This window comes from Lynx canadensis, chromosome D2 (genome assembly GCF_007474595.2).
Source record: "Lynx canadensis isolate LIC74 chromosome D2, mLynCan4.pri.v2, whole genome shotgun sequence".
Classification (NCBI taxonomy): domain Eukaryota; kingdom Metazoa; phylum Chordata; class Mammalia; order Carnivora; family Felidae; genus Lynx; species Lynx canadensis.
This window is the reverse complement of record NC_044313.2, coordinates 708800-725257: the sequence shown is the minus strand read 5'-3', so window position 1 is coordinate 725257 and position 16458 is coordinate 708800. Positions and strand designations below refer to the sequence as shown.

The following is a 16458-nucleotide window of genomic DNA, read 5'->3' as shown; positions in this document are numbered from 1 at the left end:
TGACGCCCTGACTCGGGCCGGGCCAGACGGACTCTGGACGCCTGGGCGCCGCAGCCGAGAGGAGAGACGTCGGAGGCTGCTGCCACCCGGCCTGTGCCGACCGCCACGGCCACGGCGGCCACAGACCCCGACACGCAGCTGCGTTGGCGTGTTCGGGGTGCTCCTGGCGGGTGGGGGGGGGGTGTGTGGCAAAAGGAAGGAAGTGCTTCCCGCGGACACCGGCAGTCGTCTGGGGAGAGCGGCGGCCGGGAACGCGTTCCTGGGGACGGTCCCCGGGCCTGACGTGCTCCGCGCCTTGGCCTGGGCGGCAGCCCACAGGTGTCTCCTCGGCACCTCGCGAGGCCAGGCCTTGTCCCCACCCCTCTTCTGGGCGTACTTCACGACAGGGAGGCTCCAGCTCGGGGAGACGGTTCGGGAACGCAGGCTGGTGGGCGCGTGGCCACGGCCCACACCACTTCTTTGAGTCAACTCACCGGCTTCTGGATGCTTGACGCGTTGATGGTAAAGTCGCTTTTATCTTGTTTAAACACAGATATCGCTTCCTCGGGGCAGGAGTAGGAAGCCCACTCCTCTGTGCTGGCCGGTAAGTCCTCAAGCCGTTTGCCAGGAACCGCGGTTGGAAGCTGTAAAGCGGGGACGGCGCACTCGCTTTGGAAGCCGGCTGAGCTCGAGCAGACAGGTGGTGAGCCTTGAGGAGGCAGCGCATCCCCGGCACCCTTGGGGGCGGGGTGCCGCCCGGACCCGCACCCCCGCCCCGCCCCGCCCCGAGAGCACCCCTGCACACGTCTGTCCTCCCTGGGGTCCGCGCCCGGGCTGTGAGCCACACCAGAGCCACATTCGGTTTCACAGGCAAAACCCGCTCTGACGTCACTCCCGAGGGCACGAAGACGGTGCTCTCTCCCCTCGCCCAACAGAGTCTACCCGGAGGCACCCCGGCTCGCGGTGACCCCACCAACGGCACATCCAGGCCCGGCCAGCGCCGCGTAAAGGAGAGCACGGGGGACGTGGGGCCGGAGTCCAGGGGGAGCGCCCGCTCCGGAGGGCAGTCGGACAGGACTGCCACGCAGGCGAGGTGGGGGCCCCACGTGACGAGGAAGCTGTCTTCCCGCTCCTCCAGAGAGCTGCCCTCCCACCCGCACACCCTCTGCCGGGGGGTGGGGGGCACACACCCTGGGGCACCCTCCCGACGGCCCGGCAGCCCGGGTGTGGGTCCAGGCCCTCTTGCATGGCCCCAGTCTGTGGCCTGGAGCCCCACTGTCAGGGTACCTGCTTGGGGTCTTTGCCCTTCTCTCTGTCCTTCTCCTTCTCCTTCTCCTTCTCCTTCTCCTTCTCCTTCTCCTTCTCCTTCTCCTTCTCCTTCTTCTTCTCCTTCTCCTTTTTAGGCAGTAGCAAATGTGAGCTAGCTGTTGCTGCTAGAATTCTGCTTTCTGAAATTGACCTTCCTGCTGTTAACAAAGAAACCTGTGAAAAATGAAATCCAGGTTTGCAACATGAGGAACAGCCGCGAACACGCCCCCGCACACGCTCAGATCTGAGGGCGGCCAGTGGTCCTAACGCTCCCGAGTGGCAACCTCACGCCACTCGTGTGCCAGGGCCACGTCGGTGAGCCCGCCCTGTGCACGGGTTACCGCGGCATCCCTTGGTGAGTGGGGCATTTGGCCTCCAGGATGGGGACACGGGGCTGACCTCCAAGGAGGGCTTGTCAGCTCTATAAAGTGAGTTCATGTCTCTAATTAAGAACACACATAACTTTGGGGAGCCTGGGTGGCTCAGTCGGTTAAGCGTCTGACTTTAGCTCGGGCCACGATCTCGAGGTTTGTGGGTTCCAGCCTGCGTCAGGCTCTGTGCTGACAGCTCAGAGCCTGGAGCCTGCTTCGGATTCTGTGTCTCCCTCTCTCTCTGCCCCTCCCCCTGCTCATGCTCTCTCTCTGTCTCAAAAATAAATAAAAAACATTAAAAAAATAAAATAGAACACACATAACTTAGCAGTTCTCCTAAAAGAAGCATAAAGAATCCTTGTTTGATGGGTGGTGGGACAGTGGGCTGGGGCATCTTGAAGACTGCTCTCCCAGTCCCGCCCGTCCTTCCCGCAGCCAAGGTTCCCAGCACGTTTCTGAGGGGCGGGGGGTGGGGGGGGGTACTGCCCGCAGGAGGTCCTCAAGAACCAGAGGCTCCAAAAGCTTCCCCGGGTGGGGGGCCCTGTAAAGAGATGGTAGGGACAGGCCGTGCACAGAAGGTTCTGGAAGCCCAGCGGCAGGGCAGTTCAGGATTGCCGTGCCTGGGCCACCGAGGGGCAGGGAGATGCAAACGTGGGCCAGCCGGCCGTTCCATTCGCACGGGCTGTGGGCGCCCCCGCCGGGGAACTTCTGGGCGGACGGACAAGGGTGCTGGGTGGGTTTCGCAGACGAGCGGCCTCGGCCACTGGAGCGGGCCTTCCTTGAGGGGTTTCTCGAGCAGGTGAGGCCCACGGGCTCCAGGGAGAGGCTCGGACTCCCGTCAAGAGCTGGGGACCCAGAAGGGAGCAGCCTCGTGCCTCACCTGCCAGATGCGCTTGAGGAACGTGTAGGCCATGAGGCAGTAGTCCTGGTAGCTGGCCGCGCTCGGGGACACCATCAGGGCCAGCAGGGTGTGGGCGCGGGCCAGCGCCTCCAGCTGCCTCACGTTCCAAAGCTTCTCCAAGGAGACTGTCCCCGCAGCCTCAGACACTGGACTTTCAGGGGCTGTCTGAGTGGGCAGCTGTTCCTCTGCAAGACAGGGGTGCCCACGGCCACGAGCATGTCCACACTCGGATGGCGTGGGCCCTTCTGAAGGGCACCTGGGGGCACGGGCGTCCAGGGCTCCTCCCCCAGCCAGCGGACCACAGGGCTGCCCGCTGGGGGCTGCAGGTCCCGGTGGGGGCCGTGAGGACACGCCCGTCCCAGGCAAGAGGGAGCCCCCCACCCAAGCACCCCGGTGCCACGGGGAGGGCGCGGCCCTGCGCACTGAGCAGCTGACCGCGAACCAGAGCAGATAACCACTGAGGGGCGTCCGAGCCCACCCTCACCTGCCAGCTCAGGGGCGTCCCTGGCAGGTGTCATCGCCAGCAGGATGTGAATCGCCCACGTCAGGTGGAAAGTTACGTCCTCCATGGGAAACTGTTTGTCATACAGCCACTCGCTGAATTCCAGGATGTATTCTACTTTTTGCCAGTCACTCTCTGGCTTCTTTGGGATTGAACAAAAAGGTCAGAAGGGGTATGTGTTCACTCCTCGGCATCCCAAACGCTGGGACTGAGCGCGTCGCTGCAAGCGGGCGGAGGGCTCTCAACCCACCTTCGCGGCGCGGGACCCTCTGATGGGACCCAGTGCCGTCCACACTCGTGCACAACCTTTCCGTTGCTGATGGTCTTGTCACGAGACCAAAGCCGGGCAGTCTCCCGGCCCCCTTCCCACCCGCTGCGGGCGCCCGCCGGCCCTCCTGAGTCTGCCTGCCTTCAGTCTGTGCTCAGCTTAGTGCCTCCCCGGGCACTCATTCAAATGTGTATGCGAGGCTTTCTCTGGACGGGTCTGTGGTTACCCAGGGCTCCGGGGTCGGGGAAGGAGGCTGTTCCGTCCAGCGTGCAGCCCCAGAACCCCGCACAAAGTGAGTCGAAACTCACTGCACGAGGGACAGGGCTGCCGCTTCCCACCCCTCCCGGAGCAGAGACAGCCCAACTGATGTCGGGTCCACCTGCAGGGCCCCACACGCTCGCCCCAACCCCACAGCCCTCGCCTGACACCCAGGCCGGGGGGGGGCCGCCATCCGCGGGCTGGGGAAGGCAGGACAGAGGAGGGTGGCGCTGAGGAGCAGGCGTTTGACTCTGGGTGTCGGGCTGGCACGCAAGAAGACAGAGGGGGACGGGCGACGGGTCATGGGAGGTGAGGTTGGAGGGGGGTCCAGGCCAGACACGAAGTTGTGAGGAGACTCAGGGTAGAGGTGGGGTTTGGCTCTGGTTGAGATCACTGGCGGGGGTGGGAGGGGAGTCGTGGATGGAGGGATCGGAGCCCCGAGTCCCGCCCTCTCCCCATTAAGTGGTTGACGGTGGCAGGGGGTGGGGGGTGGCTGGGCTGGGAGGCAGGGGGACTTGGGAGCCCAGAGAAGGAAGCCAGACAGGGCAGGGGCAGGTCGGGGAGGGGGGGCTCAGGGTGCCCACGGCGGTCTTGGGGGCTTGGCAAGAGCTTTGCAAGGGAGCTGGGGGGTGCCAGAGCCTGGGTGGGGTTCATGACGGACACCATCTTCTCAACGAATGGTGTTGGGAAAACGGGGCGCCCTCATGCTCACACCAGCCACAAAGTGTAACTCAAAATGGATCGAAGACTTGAATGTAAGGGCTGAAACAATGACGCCGTTACAACAAACACAGGAGTGGATCTTCGTGACCTTGGACCACGAGATGGCTCCGGGGACACGGTCCATAAACACAAGCAACAAAAGAAACAGAGTGGACTTCATCAAAACTACAAACGTTTGTGCTATAAACGCATCACCAACAAAGTGAAAAGCGCGTGAAAAGACAACACACATATACGAATCTCCTATCTCATCAGAGGTTGTGCCCAGGACACATGAGGAAGTCCTACAACTCAACAATAAAAAGACAAACAACTAAATTAAAAAATGGACAAAGAATCTCAATAGACATTTCTCTGAAAAAGATAGACAGGGGGCACCTGTCGGTTAAGCGTCCTACTTTTCAGCTCAGGTCATGATCTCACGGTTCAGTTTGTGGGTTCGAGAGCCACTGTGCTGACAGCTCGGAGCCTGGAGCTGCTTCGGATTCTGTGTCTCCCTCTCTCTGCCCCTCCCCCGCTCACACCTCTGTCTCTGTCTCTGTCTCTCTCTCTCTCAAAAAGTAAATAAACATTAAAAAAATTTTTTTTCAAGCTAAAAAGATAGACAAATGGCCAATACATGCATGAAAATACATTGCTTTCTCTCTCTCTAAAAAATAAATAAACATTAAAAAAAGGGGGGCACCTGGGGGGCTCGGTTGGTTAAACATCTGACTTCGGCTCAGGTCACAGTTTCACAGTTTGTGAGTTAAAGCCCCGCATCAGGGTCTCTGCTATCAGCTCAGAGCCTGGAGCCTTCTTCAGATTCTGTGTCTCCCTCTCTCCCTGCCCCTCCCCCACTCGTGCTCGTTCTCTCTCTCTCAAAAATAAATAAACGTTAAAAATAAATAAATAAATAAACATTAAAAAAGAAAGAAGAAGAAAATACACACATGTGTGAGTCACCCGGGAAGCACAAGTCAAACCCCAATGGGACAGCACCGTCCCCCCCGGGACACTAGGTCAGAAAGCCAGCGGGCGGTGCGGGCCAGGGTGCGGCCACACTGGGGCCCCCGCCGCTGCTGGTGGGAAAGAGCTCTGGAGAGCCGTGACCGCCCCTCGGAAGGTCCAGTAGAGCTCCCCGGGCACCTTGCATACACTGCTAGGTCTGTGCCCGGGAGACACGAACGGGGCATCCGTGCAGCGTCTTTCACGAGAGCTAAACGTGGAAACAACACGCACACCCGTCAACAAAACGTTTCCTGACAACGTCTGCACACAGTGGAGCCTTACCAGCCAGAGAAACGGGTGAAGCTCGGACACAGCCATAACCCGAGAGAGCCTGGACGCGTTATGCCAGATGAAAGACGCCAGGCACAAAGGACACATCTTGTGCGACACATGCAAAACAGACAAACCCACACAGACAGAAAGGGGACCGCTGGCCGGCGGTGGGTGAGGGGACGGGAGCTAACGGGCCAGGTTTTCTGGGTGGTGGTGAAGCGTCCTCAAACCGATGGCAGTGATGGCTACGTGACCCTGTGAGTTCACGAAGATACACCTTGCACCCCAAGAAACCAGAAACGAGGAACGAGGGGACTTGGGGTCGGTGGGGACAGACAGCCTTTGCAAGAAGCCTGGTGCCGGGGAAGCCTTTCCCTGGAGGGTGGGGTCCACACTGCCCGGTCCCTTTGAACCCGGTGGGGACCCAGGTCCCAGGAGCCTCTTCACTGGCCGCTCAGCGCTGACCACACAGAGCCTGTGTTTGGACCCAGAGCAGCGTCCTGACCAGTCCCCAGTTAACTCCTTCCCGAGGGACACAGCACCCCTGGCTCCGTCGACAAACCTCACGGCAGGATTTGCTCCACGAGAGACACTCCGAGTAACAGAAAAGCCCCGTCAGTTACCTGGCGCTGGTGGCGTCCTCAGGACAAGCTCAGGGCGTGACTGAGGGGCGGCTTTGCCCCCCAGCAGAGCCCCCACCTGCCGTGGGGCCACGTGGAGGCGCCGTCCCCTCCCCAAACCTGCCCTGCTTCACTCCAGGTGCATGGAGACGAATGTCTGCCGTGATTCTCGTCGTGGGGAGAGACCGAGACCCCCGAATCGCAGAAGGCGACACGGCCTGCTCCTCTGTGCCCGGTCCGGCCTCGGGCACCCCCTCTTTGCGGGCCTCACCCCCTCCCCCACAACCGTCCCCCGGGGCAGCAGTGCGGGCGCTGCACCCACGCAGGGCCTCTCCCTCCACGCTGGAAGGTGCCACGGAAGACAGGGGTCTGTCTGCCTGCTCCCCTGCGCTCGTGAGAAGGGCGCGTCCCCTCCCTGTGGCCGTGCCCCACGCCTCCGCCGGGCCAGGGGTTCCCCAGGCCTCCCTCCTCGGGCCCGCGTCCACAACTGAGAGGCTGACGTCACGAGCACCCGGGCAGACCTGTAAGGCTTGGATGGCGTTGTGATAGCAGGTCAGCTCGCCACGCACACTCCTGGAGTTCAAGGCCAGACGGTGCCACATGTGTGCCAAGTAATCTTCACTTTCATCTTTGAATTTCTGTATTTCCATCGTAAAATTCTGGCCAAGTTTGGCCTTCACGATGACCATGTGTTTGAAAATCAGGCTTAAAAAAAAAAGCAAAAGAGAAATTAATGCTTGAACTGAGCGAGAAACAAATATATAGAAGGCACCCAAAACTAAGAAATGTTTGTCCGTTTTCCTACGTACAAAGACAAAACGAAACGGAACCTGAGTTACTTGGGGGTTTTTGCGTTGTGTTTTCCTTTGTCATGACTTGTGTGTGTTAAGTCCCCTCCCTTCTCGTGTTGAATTCCCAGAGGGGAAACGGTGTCGCCACTGGAGATGGGAGGGCGGGGCAGGGGGGGCAGACGCAGGTGGGGGGCCGCGGCGGGGCGGGGGGGGGGACGGGGTGCCCAGGAGGGGGGAGCGCTCACAGGCGGTGCGCTGTCCTCGGCAGCACCTGCACAGCCTCGTCCAGCACCTTGAGGCCTCCCTCCCAGTCACCGCGGTCCGCGTGGCAGCGGAAGAGCAGGCCGTAGAGCGCGGCGCGCAGCGTCAGGTCGTCCTCGGCACCTGCGGCAGGAGAGGTGCTCGGGGCTCCGAGAAGGGGCGGCTCCAGGCCGCCCCGGCCTGCGGGCCTCGGGGCGCCACAGGGAGGGCTCCCGGCACCATGTGAGAGCCCGGAAGCCGCGGACGTCCCTGAGGGCGGTGTGCGCCCGGTTTGTCACACGCATCGGCGACCCCACGGGCCTGACGACGACCCCCGGGCCAACGCGACAGCTGTCCGGTCGCGGGGGGCGGGGGGGGGGCAGGGCCGCACGACAGCAGTCCTTTAGGACCAGCCGCGCCGAAGAGGCTCGTGAGGGGCTCACTGTCCCCCAGGCTGCCCCACTGCTCTTCCTGCCTCCGCGTGGCTCACCTTCGAGGGGTGGGTGCCTCCTGAGCGCCCCCGCCGCCTCCCCGGCCGGGCCTCCACACCCTCCACACCTGAGCTGGCTCAGACTTTTCGTTTTCCGAGCCCTGTCTCTGTTTCGGACTCCCGTTACTTTTCCACCTCGTGAGGGAAGAAGAATCCTTTCTGGAAAGCCCTGACCCGCACTGCCGGGCGTGGCTGCTGGCCAGGCCCGGCAGGTGGCGGCGTCGGGCTGAAGGACGGAGACCACGCCTTCCCGTTGACTTGCCACCAAATGTGCTTCAGCGTCCCCCTGTCCCGTGTAAGCAGGCCCAAGGACCCGGCCACACACGCGGCCACACGGCCAGCACAGCACACACTGCCCGGGACCTGCGCGGCCTCTGCACCGCCAGTGCTGGGCTCTCAGGACACCCGGGACCAGGCAGATTCAGGCACTGGGTCAGCCGGTCAACCCCGATCAACTCGGGGGCCTCACGGTGGGGCGGCGAGGACCGCCAGGGTCTGCCATTTGAGTCCCGACTGGCTCAGGTCCCGCCCTTGGCTCTGCATTTCTTCGATCTGTGCCAAGGGGCAACATCCTCCCTGGTCTGCCCTCACGGTCACCGTCACCGTCACGGCCCTGGACCGTCCACCGCTTTCCCGGCCCAGTCCCTCCCCTCAGGTACTGCAGCTGTCGTCGTCGGGGGCCTGTGCGCCGGGCCCCCTCCCGCTCCACCCCTTCCCCGCAGGTCCTTCCGGGCGGGGCCGCCACCAGGGAGGAAAGTGCTGTGCGGAGGCAAGCCTCTGGGCGCTTGCGTGAGTCTGTTCCCGCAGCGCAGCCCGTCCTGACCAACACGACTGCGTGTCACAGAAGTTAGTCACTGACTCACTTTAAAGTTCAAGAAGTCATCTTCCCACGACGCACCTGCTTGGCTCAATCGTACTTTCCGATCCTCCCCCTACAATCCGCCTTTCTCGCTACTACTAAACTGACCTATTCGATCATTCGGTGCGTGGAGTTCAGCGTGGGCGGGGCCTGCACACCCCCCCCCCCCCCAAGCCATACTCCGCCAGGAGCCTCGATCCACAGCCCGGACCGCCGTCTGGAGCGTGGTGGTCAACTCACTCTTCAATCACACAGGGTCCTACTGTCTGCTCATTATCTTAAATCAACTTTATCTCCCAACAGACCCGCAGTACTCGGGGAGGGGGCCCGCTGCCCCAGCCCACGGCATTTACGCCCCCAGTACACACCGAGACCTTACGGTAACAGGAATGATGATGTTTTAGCGGTTAATCATCATTTTCTTTCTTTAAACATGAATTCTTAAATACGGTCTTACTGTTCTAAGTTCAGTTTGTGTTTTGCTTTTGCTTTGCAGGAGTCCGTCTCTACGTTGGCTTTGGAAGTACAAGAACACGACTTATCTGCCAGAGCGACCCAGAGGCTGGGCCCCCCGGCGGCCACCACAGAGACGGCCACCACCCGCCCAGAGCCCTGCCCTGAACCCAGGGGCCGGACGAGGGGGCCTTCCGGGCTTCGGTTTCCCTGCGCGCACGCAAAGTGCAGGTTCCAGGAAGTTGTTCACAAACAGCACTCTGTGCCCGTCACACAGGAGCCGTTACTGTCGTGATGAAGCGGTCTGTGCGTTAGTGCAAGGAATAACAGCACGCGGCACCTCCCTTTCTCTGTGCTGCGGCCGCGTCTCGTGCCTACAAACCTGGGAGAAAATGCCCTTCGGGAGTCCCTCCGCTTTGGAAGTCCGCTGTAGGCCACTGGTGCAGAAGCAGGGTTTTTCCTTTTTCCTAAGGTGAAAACAAAGAAACCGTGCAGATATCGCAAAGGTGCAATTTATTCTTTCACCATTTTGATTTTTATTTGCCTCAGTATCTGAATACAGAAACGGAAGCCAAGTTCCTGAACTACTAAGCCGCAAACACTGAAGTCACATCTCACCCCTAAGGAAAGGCCCCCCAGTGCACACGAGAACACGCACAGGGACTGCCTCACGCAGCCTGCACCCTTTTTAATGACGCAACACATCCAAATCAGTGTCAGAGCTTGAAATCAGTGGGACCAAAAGCACATTAGAAAAGACTTCTGGGGGCGCCTGGGTGGCTCAGTCGGTTAAGCGTCCGACTTCAGCTCAGGTCATGATCTCACGGTTCACGGGTTTGAGCCCCACGCCTGACTCTGTGCTGACAGCTCGGAGCCTGGAGCCTACTTCGGATTCTGCGTCTCCCTCTCTCTTTGCCCCTCCCCGACTCATGCGCGCGTGCACGCGTTCTCTCTCTGTCTCTCTCAAGAATAAATGTTAAAACATTTTTTTAAATAAAAAAAAATAAAATCAGATGTGAAAGTAGGACTATTATGACCTTGGAGAGATAAAAAGGATTCTAAGAGAAGGCTGTGGCCTAGCGCATACCGACAAATTAGATCTAGAAGAAATGGAAAAATACTTTAAAACACATAATTGCCCAAACTAACTCAATAAGAAATGGGAAACGTCAACAAACTTAAACAAGTAGAGACTGAATCAGTAATCAGAAATCTCCCAATAAAGACAAGTCCTGGACGCAAGGCTCATGGGTGGATTCTACCAAACGTGAACAATTGGCAGTAACCCTCCTCAACTTCCAAAAACCGAAGAGGAGGAAATGCTTCCGTGCCGATTCTGACGCGATTCTGACACCAACGTTACTTTGATAGCAAGTCCAGACAGAGACATCACAAGAAAATTACAGACCAAGACAATACTCTATGACTATAGATGCAAAAATGCTCAACAAAATTTAACCAATCAAATCCAACAGCGTAGTGAAAATATGATTCACCATGACCACGCGTATTCCCAGGAATACAAGGGTGGTTCCACGTAAGACCGATCAGTGTAATTAATCCAGCACATTAACAGAATGAAGGAGAAAAACCACACGATAATCTCAACCGATGGAGAAAAGGTATCTGACAAAATCCAACAACTTTTCATCATAAAATCTCAGAAAACTAGGAATAACAGGAAAATTGGTCAACATATAAAAGGTATTTGAGAACAACCCATAGCTGATGCTGTGCTCAACAGTGAAAAACTGAAGCTTCCTGCTAAAATCGGGAAAAAGATGAGGGAGTTTCAGCATTTTACTGGGCGTTCTAGCCAGAGTAATAGAAAACAGGATAAAAGCCAGCCAAACTGGAAAGGAAGAGGTAAAACTGTCCCTAGTCACAGATGATACGATCCTAGGTATAGAAAATCCCAAAGAATCCCCAAGAAAACCACTAGAGCAAATAAATGAATGCAGCAAAGTTGCAGGACACAACAATACAACAGTCGGTTGTTTTTCTATGTACCCGCAGTGATCAGTCTGAAAACAAAACCAGGAAGTGCTGTGGACTTAGCTGTGTCCCTCCTCTACCAAATTCCCATGCAGAAGCCCTAATCCCCAGTGCGCTGATATTTGGAGATGAGGTTCTTGGGAGGTGATTAGGATTAGATGAGGTCATGACGTAGGGTCCTCATGACGGTGTTAGTGTCCTTATAAGATGAGACACCAGAGACCTTGCTGATCTCCACACGCCCCCAAACGAGGAGAGAGCAAGAAGGCAGATGTATACAAGACGGGACAAGGGCCTGGCCTTACTGGCTCCCTGATCTTGGACTTCCTTCCAGACTCCAGAAGAGTAAGAAACAAATTTCCACTGTTTAAGCCCCCCAGGCACCCAGCATTTTGTTATGGCCGCCTGAGCTGAGACAAAAAGCAATTTCATTTATACCATCACCTAAGAGAATTAAATGCTTGCAAAGAGGTGAAAGACATATATGTTGAAAACTATGAAAACATTTTGCTGAAAGAAAGTGAACAAGGTCTGTATGAATGGGAAGACATCACTTGTTCATGGATGGAAAAATGCTAAACTGTCCATAGCACCCAAAGTGATCGATAGATTCAATACAATCCCTCAAAATCCCAACACCCTTCTCCAAAGAAATGGAAAGGCCAAACCTCAAATTCATGTGGAATTGCAAGCGGCTCCAAGTAGCCAAAACAACCTCAAAAAAGATTAATAAAGTGGGAAGGCTCACAATTCTTGACGGCAAAAGTTACCGCAAAGCTACAGGAATCGAATCAGTGTGATCCTGGCACGAGGACAGACATATAGACCAATGGAATAAAACAGAGAGCCCAGAAATAAATTCTCAGATATATGGTGAGTGACTTTTGACAAAGACACTAAGATCATACAACGGGCAAAGAACACTCTTCAGCAACTGGAGCTGGGTGGGGCACCTGGGTGGCTCAATCGGTTAAGTGTCCGACTTCGACTCAGGTCATGATCTCGCCGTTCGTGAGTTCGAGCCCTGTGTCGGGCTCTGTGCTGACAGCTCGGAGCCCAGAGCCTGCTTCGGATTCTGTGTCTTCCTCTCTCTCTGCCCCTCCCCTGCTCATACTCTGTCTCTCTCTAAACTAAATAAACATTAAAAAAAAAAAAAAAAAAAAAAACTGGTGCTGGGAAAACTTGATTTTCACAGGCAAAGAAATAAAACTGTCCCCCTATCTTACACCACATACTAAAATTAACTCAAAGTGAGGGTGGGGGAAACCTGAAACATAGGAGCCAAATCTATAAAACTCGTAAAGAAAACACTGGAAAAATTCTTCATGACATTGGATTTGGCAATGACTCCATGGATGTGACACCAAAAACATAGGCAAAAAGAAAAATATAGTTGAACTTTGTCAAGATTAAGAACTTTTGTGTGTCAAAGGATACCATCAAGGGAGTGAAAAGGCAACCAAATGAATGGGAGAAAAAAATCTGCAAATCTGATGTTTGATAAAGAATTAATATCCAGAATATATAGAGAGCTCTTGCAATTCAACAACAACAACAAAAATCCAAAAATGGGCAAAGGACTTGAACAGACATTTCTCCAAAGAAAATATGCAGATAACTAATAAGCACATGAAAAGATGCTCAAAATCATTTGTCATCGGGGAAATACAAATCAAAATCACAATGAGGTATCTCTTCACACCTACTGGGATGGGTATAATTTTTTTTTTTTTAATCGGAAACAACGAGTGTTGACAGGATGTGCAGAAATTGGAACGCTGCTGGTGGGTATGTATAATGGAGCAGCTGCTTTGGAAAATAGCTTTGCATTTCCTTCAAAGGTTAAACACGGAAGTACCATATAACCCAGCAATTCTACTCCTAGGTGTAGACTCGAAAGAACTGACAGCAGGGACATAAATATATTTGCACACTCGTGTGTAGCCGCACTATTCACAACAGTGGAAGGGATGAAGCCATCATGCTCAGCAACAGATGAGTGGATAAACAAAATGGTGTCCATCCACACAACGGAGTATCGTTCGGTCGTAAAAAAGAAGGAAATGCTGACACCTGCTACATGAACCTTGATGACACCATGCCGAGTGAAATAAACCGGACACAGAAGGACAAACGCTGTGTGATTCCTGTTCAGTGAGGAACCTAGGGTCTTCCCATTCATAGAGGTGAGAGTGGGGCTGTTGTTCCATGGGGACGGCTCTTGTTGGGGATGATGAAAAAGTTGCAGGCACAGACCCTGGGGATGGCCATAAAACACTGAATATAGTTAAGGTCACTGAATCATATACTTCTGGATGGTTAAAATGGTAATTATATTATGTACATTTGATCACAACTTTTTAAAAAGCCCATTGGAAAGAACTGAACTTTAGGTGAGTTTTATAAATGTCTAGACCCGGGCTGGGCAAATTTTTTCTGTAAAGTGCCAGAGAGTAAGCACTTCTGGCTTTGTGGGTCACGTGGTCTCTGTCACAATTACTCCCTTCTGCTGTTGTAGCCAAGCCACAGACAATATGTAAATGATCAGGCGTGGCTGCGTCCCAATAAAACTTTATTTACAAATATAGGAGACAGGCTAGATTTGGCCCCTGGGCGGGGGTTGCCCACACCTGGCTTAGGCCATCAGAGGTCATAAGTATCTTTGCAAGAAAATAGGAAGCATCAGCCAATTTCTTCTATGAGGCTCTGATTTTCAATTTTCTTCTTGCTGTCTCTTGAACAGCAGTCTCCCCGACCAGAGACAGTCTTGGGGATTTTACGCACAGCTGTGGGCCCTCCTGCCACAGGCCTGGCTCTGAATCAGCACAGAGGGCGGCTCCCCCAGCTCGTCCCGTCCCCTCAAACCTCCCCCAGCTCGTCCCGTCCCCCCAAACCTCCCCCAGCTCGTCCCGTCCCCCCAAACCTCCCCCAGCTCGTCCCGTCCCCCCAAACCTCCCCCAGCTCGTCTGGCCGCCGGCCTCCGAGGGCTCTGCTGGGGCCCGGACTGAGGGCCCACGAAGCTCCGCCCACGGGCTCTACCCTAGACCGTCTGACCACGGACCTCTGTCTGCCAAAGCCTTTGACCTGCAGACCTTCCCTTAGAAAAAGGCCCTGCTGAAAACCGCAGGTTTAGGTCTGAGCCTGGCCTTCTTGGGCGGACGGGAAAGGTGCCGGAGTCCCCACGGGAAGCCGAGTCCCGGGGCACAGGACGCACGTGGTCAGCAGGCGGGACAGCCCTCACTGACCGCCGCATGCCCTCTGAAGCTGGGTCTGCGCCCAGGTGAACAGAGGGGGCCAGCCGCGGGTGGTGACTTACCAAGACCACACACGCCCTGGCGACGGGGCGCCTGTGGGGTGCGGTCAGGCCGAGACTTTGGCTCTGGCCCAGAGGTTTCTGTGGTTTTCCTCGGCCATCTGAACCTAGCGTTCTGTCCTTTCCCCTCCCCTGCTGGGGCTCTCTGGGGAACGGTCAGTGTCCCCTTGGAGGGGAGGAAGGAGGAAAGAGAGGTCTGCGTGTCTGCCCTGCCGGGCTTCAGGGACGTCATTGTCCCCTGGGCCCCCTCCTCTGCTGGCCCTTGTGTTCCTGGTTTCCACGGCTCCCCGGGGTCTGTCTTCCCTGGGGATCTCGCCCTCCCTTTCCGGAGGACGCCTGCCCCGCCGTGGCCCCACATGGCACACCTGTTTCTTCGCTTCTGTCTTATTGATGATGCCGATGAGCCTCTGAACGACAGTCTTGGCTTTCCTCCTGTTGGCCGCGGAGGACAGGAGCGGGAGCCAGGCGTTCCAGTACTGCCTCACAGCCAGCATCACCAGGGCGCTGCTCCCCGCAATGCCCCCGAACCTGAAAGGGAATCCCTGGGCTGGAGCGGCGTAGACACCAACGATGCGGGAGTGACATGGGAAGCTTCTCGATTTACCGGGGAGCCGGCACGGCTGGGCGCCACGGAGCACCCCGGACGCGGGCGCTCCCTCCCCCCGATGGCCATGTGGCCTGTGGCGACCCACTCGTGCCCGAGGGCCTCTCGAACGTGGGGCGGAGCGGATGTGACCGCAAGGGGCGAGACGGCCCCGGCCACAGGGTCACAAAGGAGGGCCAGCCCTAGCGGCCGTCCCCACTGAGCCCCGTACCCTTCACCCCACGGCACTGCGGTCCGTCTACCTCCCACGGGCGGCACGCACGCCAAGCCCACAGCCCACGCGGTCACACTGGCCGCTTAGCCCGGCATGGCGCACCTGGCGCTCGCCATGAAGGACCTCGCGGCCGCCAGGCGCAGCTGCTTTCTGCCCCTCAGGTTCTCCAGGGTGCTCCTGCCCTGGATGCAGGCTGTGGTGCTCAGCATCTCGGCCACCAGTTGAGTCTCCGCCCTGCGGACAGAGAAGTACGAGGGCAGGAGGGCTCTTCGGGGAGACAGGTGCCGTGCAGAGAGGGGAACAAGCCCTGGGGGCATCCAGAGTAGCCTCGTGCGAGCCCCCAAACCGCAGCTAACCGGCTGAGCGCACTCAACCCACAGAACCACGAACTGGCGTGTTGAATGACGAATCTGCGAAGGGAGCAGCAAAAGGTGGGCACAGCGAGCCCCTCCTAGCAGGGCCGAGCCCCGCCGGGAGCAACGGGGCTCCGCTCCCTGCGCCCCCGTGTGCTGGTCTCAGAGGCCTCCGCTCCGTGCCGGGAGCTCAGTCCGGTACGGTTTCGACTCAAAGCTGTGTCAAGGATGCCAGACCCTCTCCCGAAACGTTTGCCACCCCGGCCTCGCCGTGGCTTGCGCATAGGTAACACCACACACACGGAGACATCGCCCCCGGGAGGGGGATCCCGTGCTGGAGGGGACCAGATCCCCAACACCCAGCTCGGGGGGCCCTGGATTTATTCCCAGAGAAATACACACAGTTCCCGGGCAGCCTCCCTCCACGGGCCACCTGAGTCTTTATTTTTGAAGAGCGTGGCCTCTGGCTGGGCCTCAGACGCTTCCTGTATTCCGTGGGATAAACCCTGCTCTTTTTTTTTTTAATTTTTTTCAATGTTTATTTATTTTTGGGACAGAGAGAGACAGAGCATGAACGGGGGAGGGGCAGAGAGAGAGGGAGACACAGAATCGGAAACAGGCTCCAGGCTCTGAGCCATCAGCCCAGAGCCTGACGCGGGGCTCGAACTCCCGGACCGCGAGATCGTGACCTGGCTGAAGTCGGACGCTTAACTGACTGCGCCACCCAGGCGCCCCAAACCCTGCTCTTTAACTGGAGTGACGGCTCACTTCCGCTTGGTACATACACGGTGTGGTTGGGGCGGAATCTTCCATTTGCTTTCGTTTGTCCCGTGTGTTGTTGCTTTCCCCCCTCATTTGGGCTAAGTGAATGACCTTTCAGTATTGCATTTTGTGTCCCCTGTTGGATTTTTAGTTATACTTGTTTACTCTTGTTTCAGTACTTGCTCAAGAGA

General features: G+C 56.9%; 1 protein-coding gene across 1 annotated transcript in view; it reads right to left on the bottom strand.

Annotated features, from left to right (window-relative positions):
• The window catches only part of CFAP46 (cilia and flagella associated protein 46), a 95759-nt gene that overhangs the window by 40764 nt on the left and 38537 nt on the right, over positions 1 to 16458 (bottom strand). The window contains exons 23-31 of the mRNA XM_030334764.1: positions 15255 to 15386; positions 14700 to 14862; positions 9409 to 9493; positions 7230 to 7368; positions 6715 to 6898; positions 3044 to 3203; positions 2539 to 2744; positions 1267 to 1461; positions 474 to 623 (exon numbers count right to left, since the gene is read on the bottom strand). Coding sequence (XP_030190624.1) covers positions 474 to 623; positions 1267 to 1461; positions 2539 to 2744; positions 3044 to 3203; positions 6715 to 6898; positions 7230 to 7368; positions 9409 to 9493; positions 14700 to 14862; positions 15255 to 15386 — 1414 coding nt within the window. The remainder of the gene's footprint in view (positions 1 to 473; positions 624 to 1266; positions 1462 to 2538; positions 2745 to 3043; positions 3204 to 6714; positions 6899 to 7229; positions 7369 to 9408; positions 9494 to 14699; positions 14863 to 15254; positions 15387 to 16458) is intronic.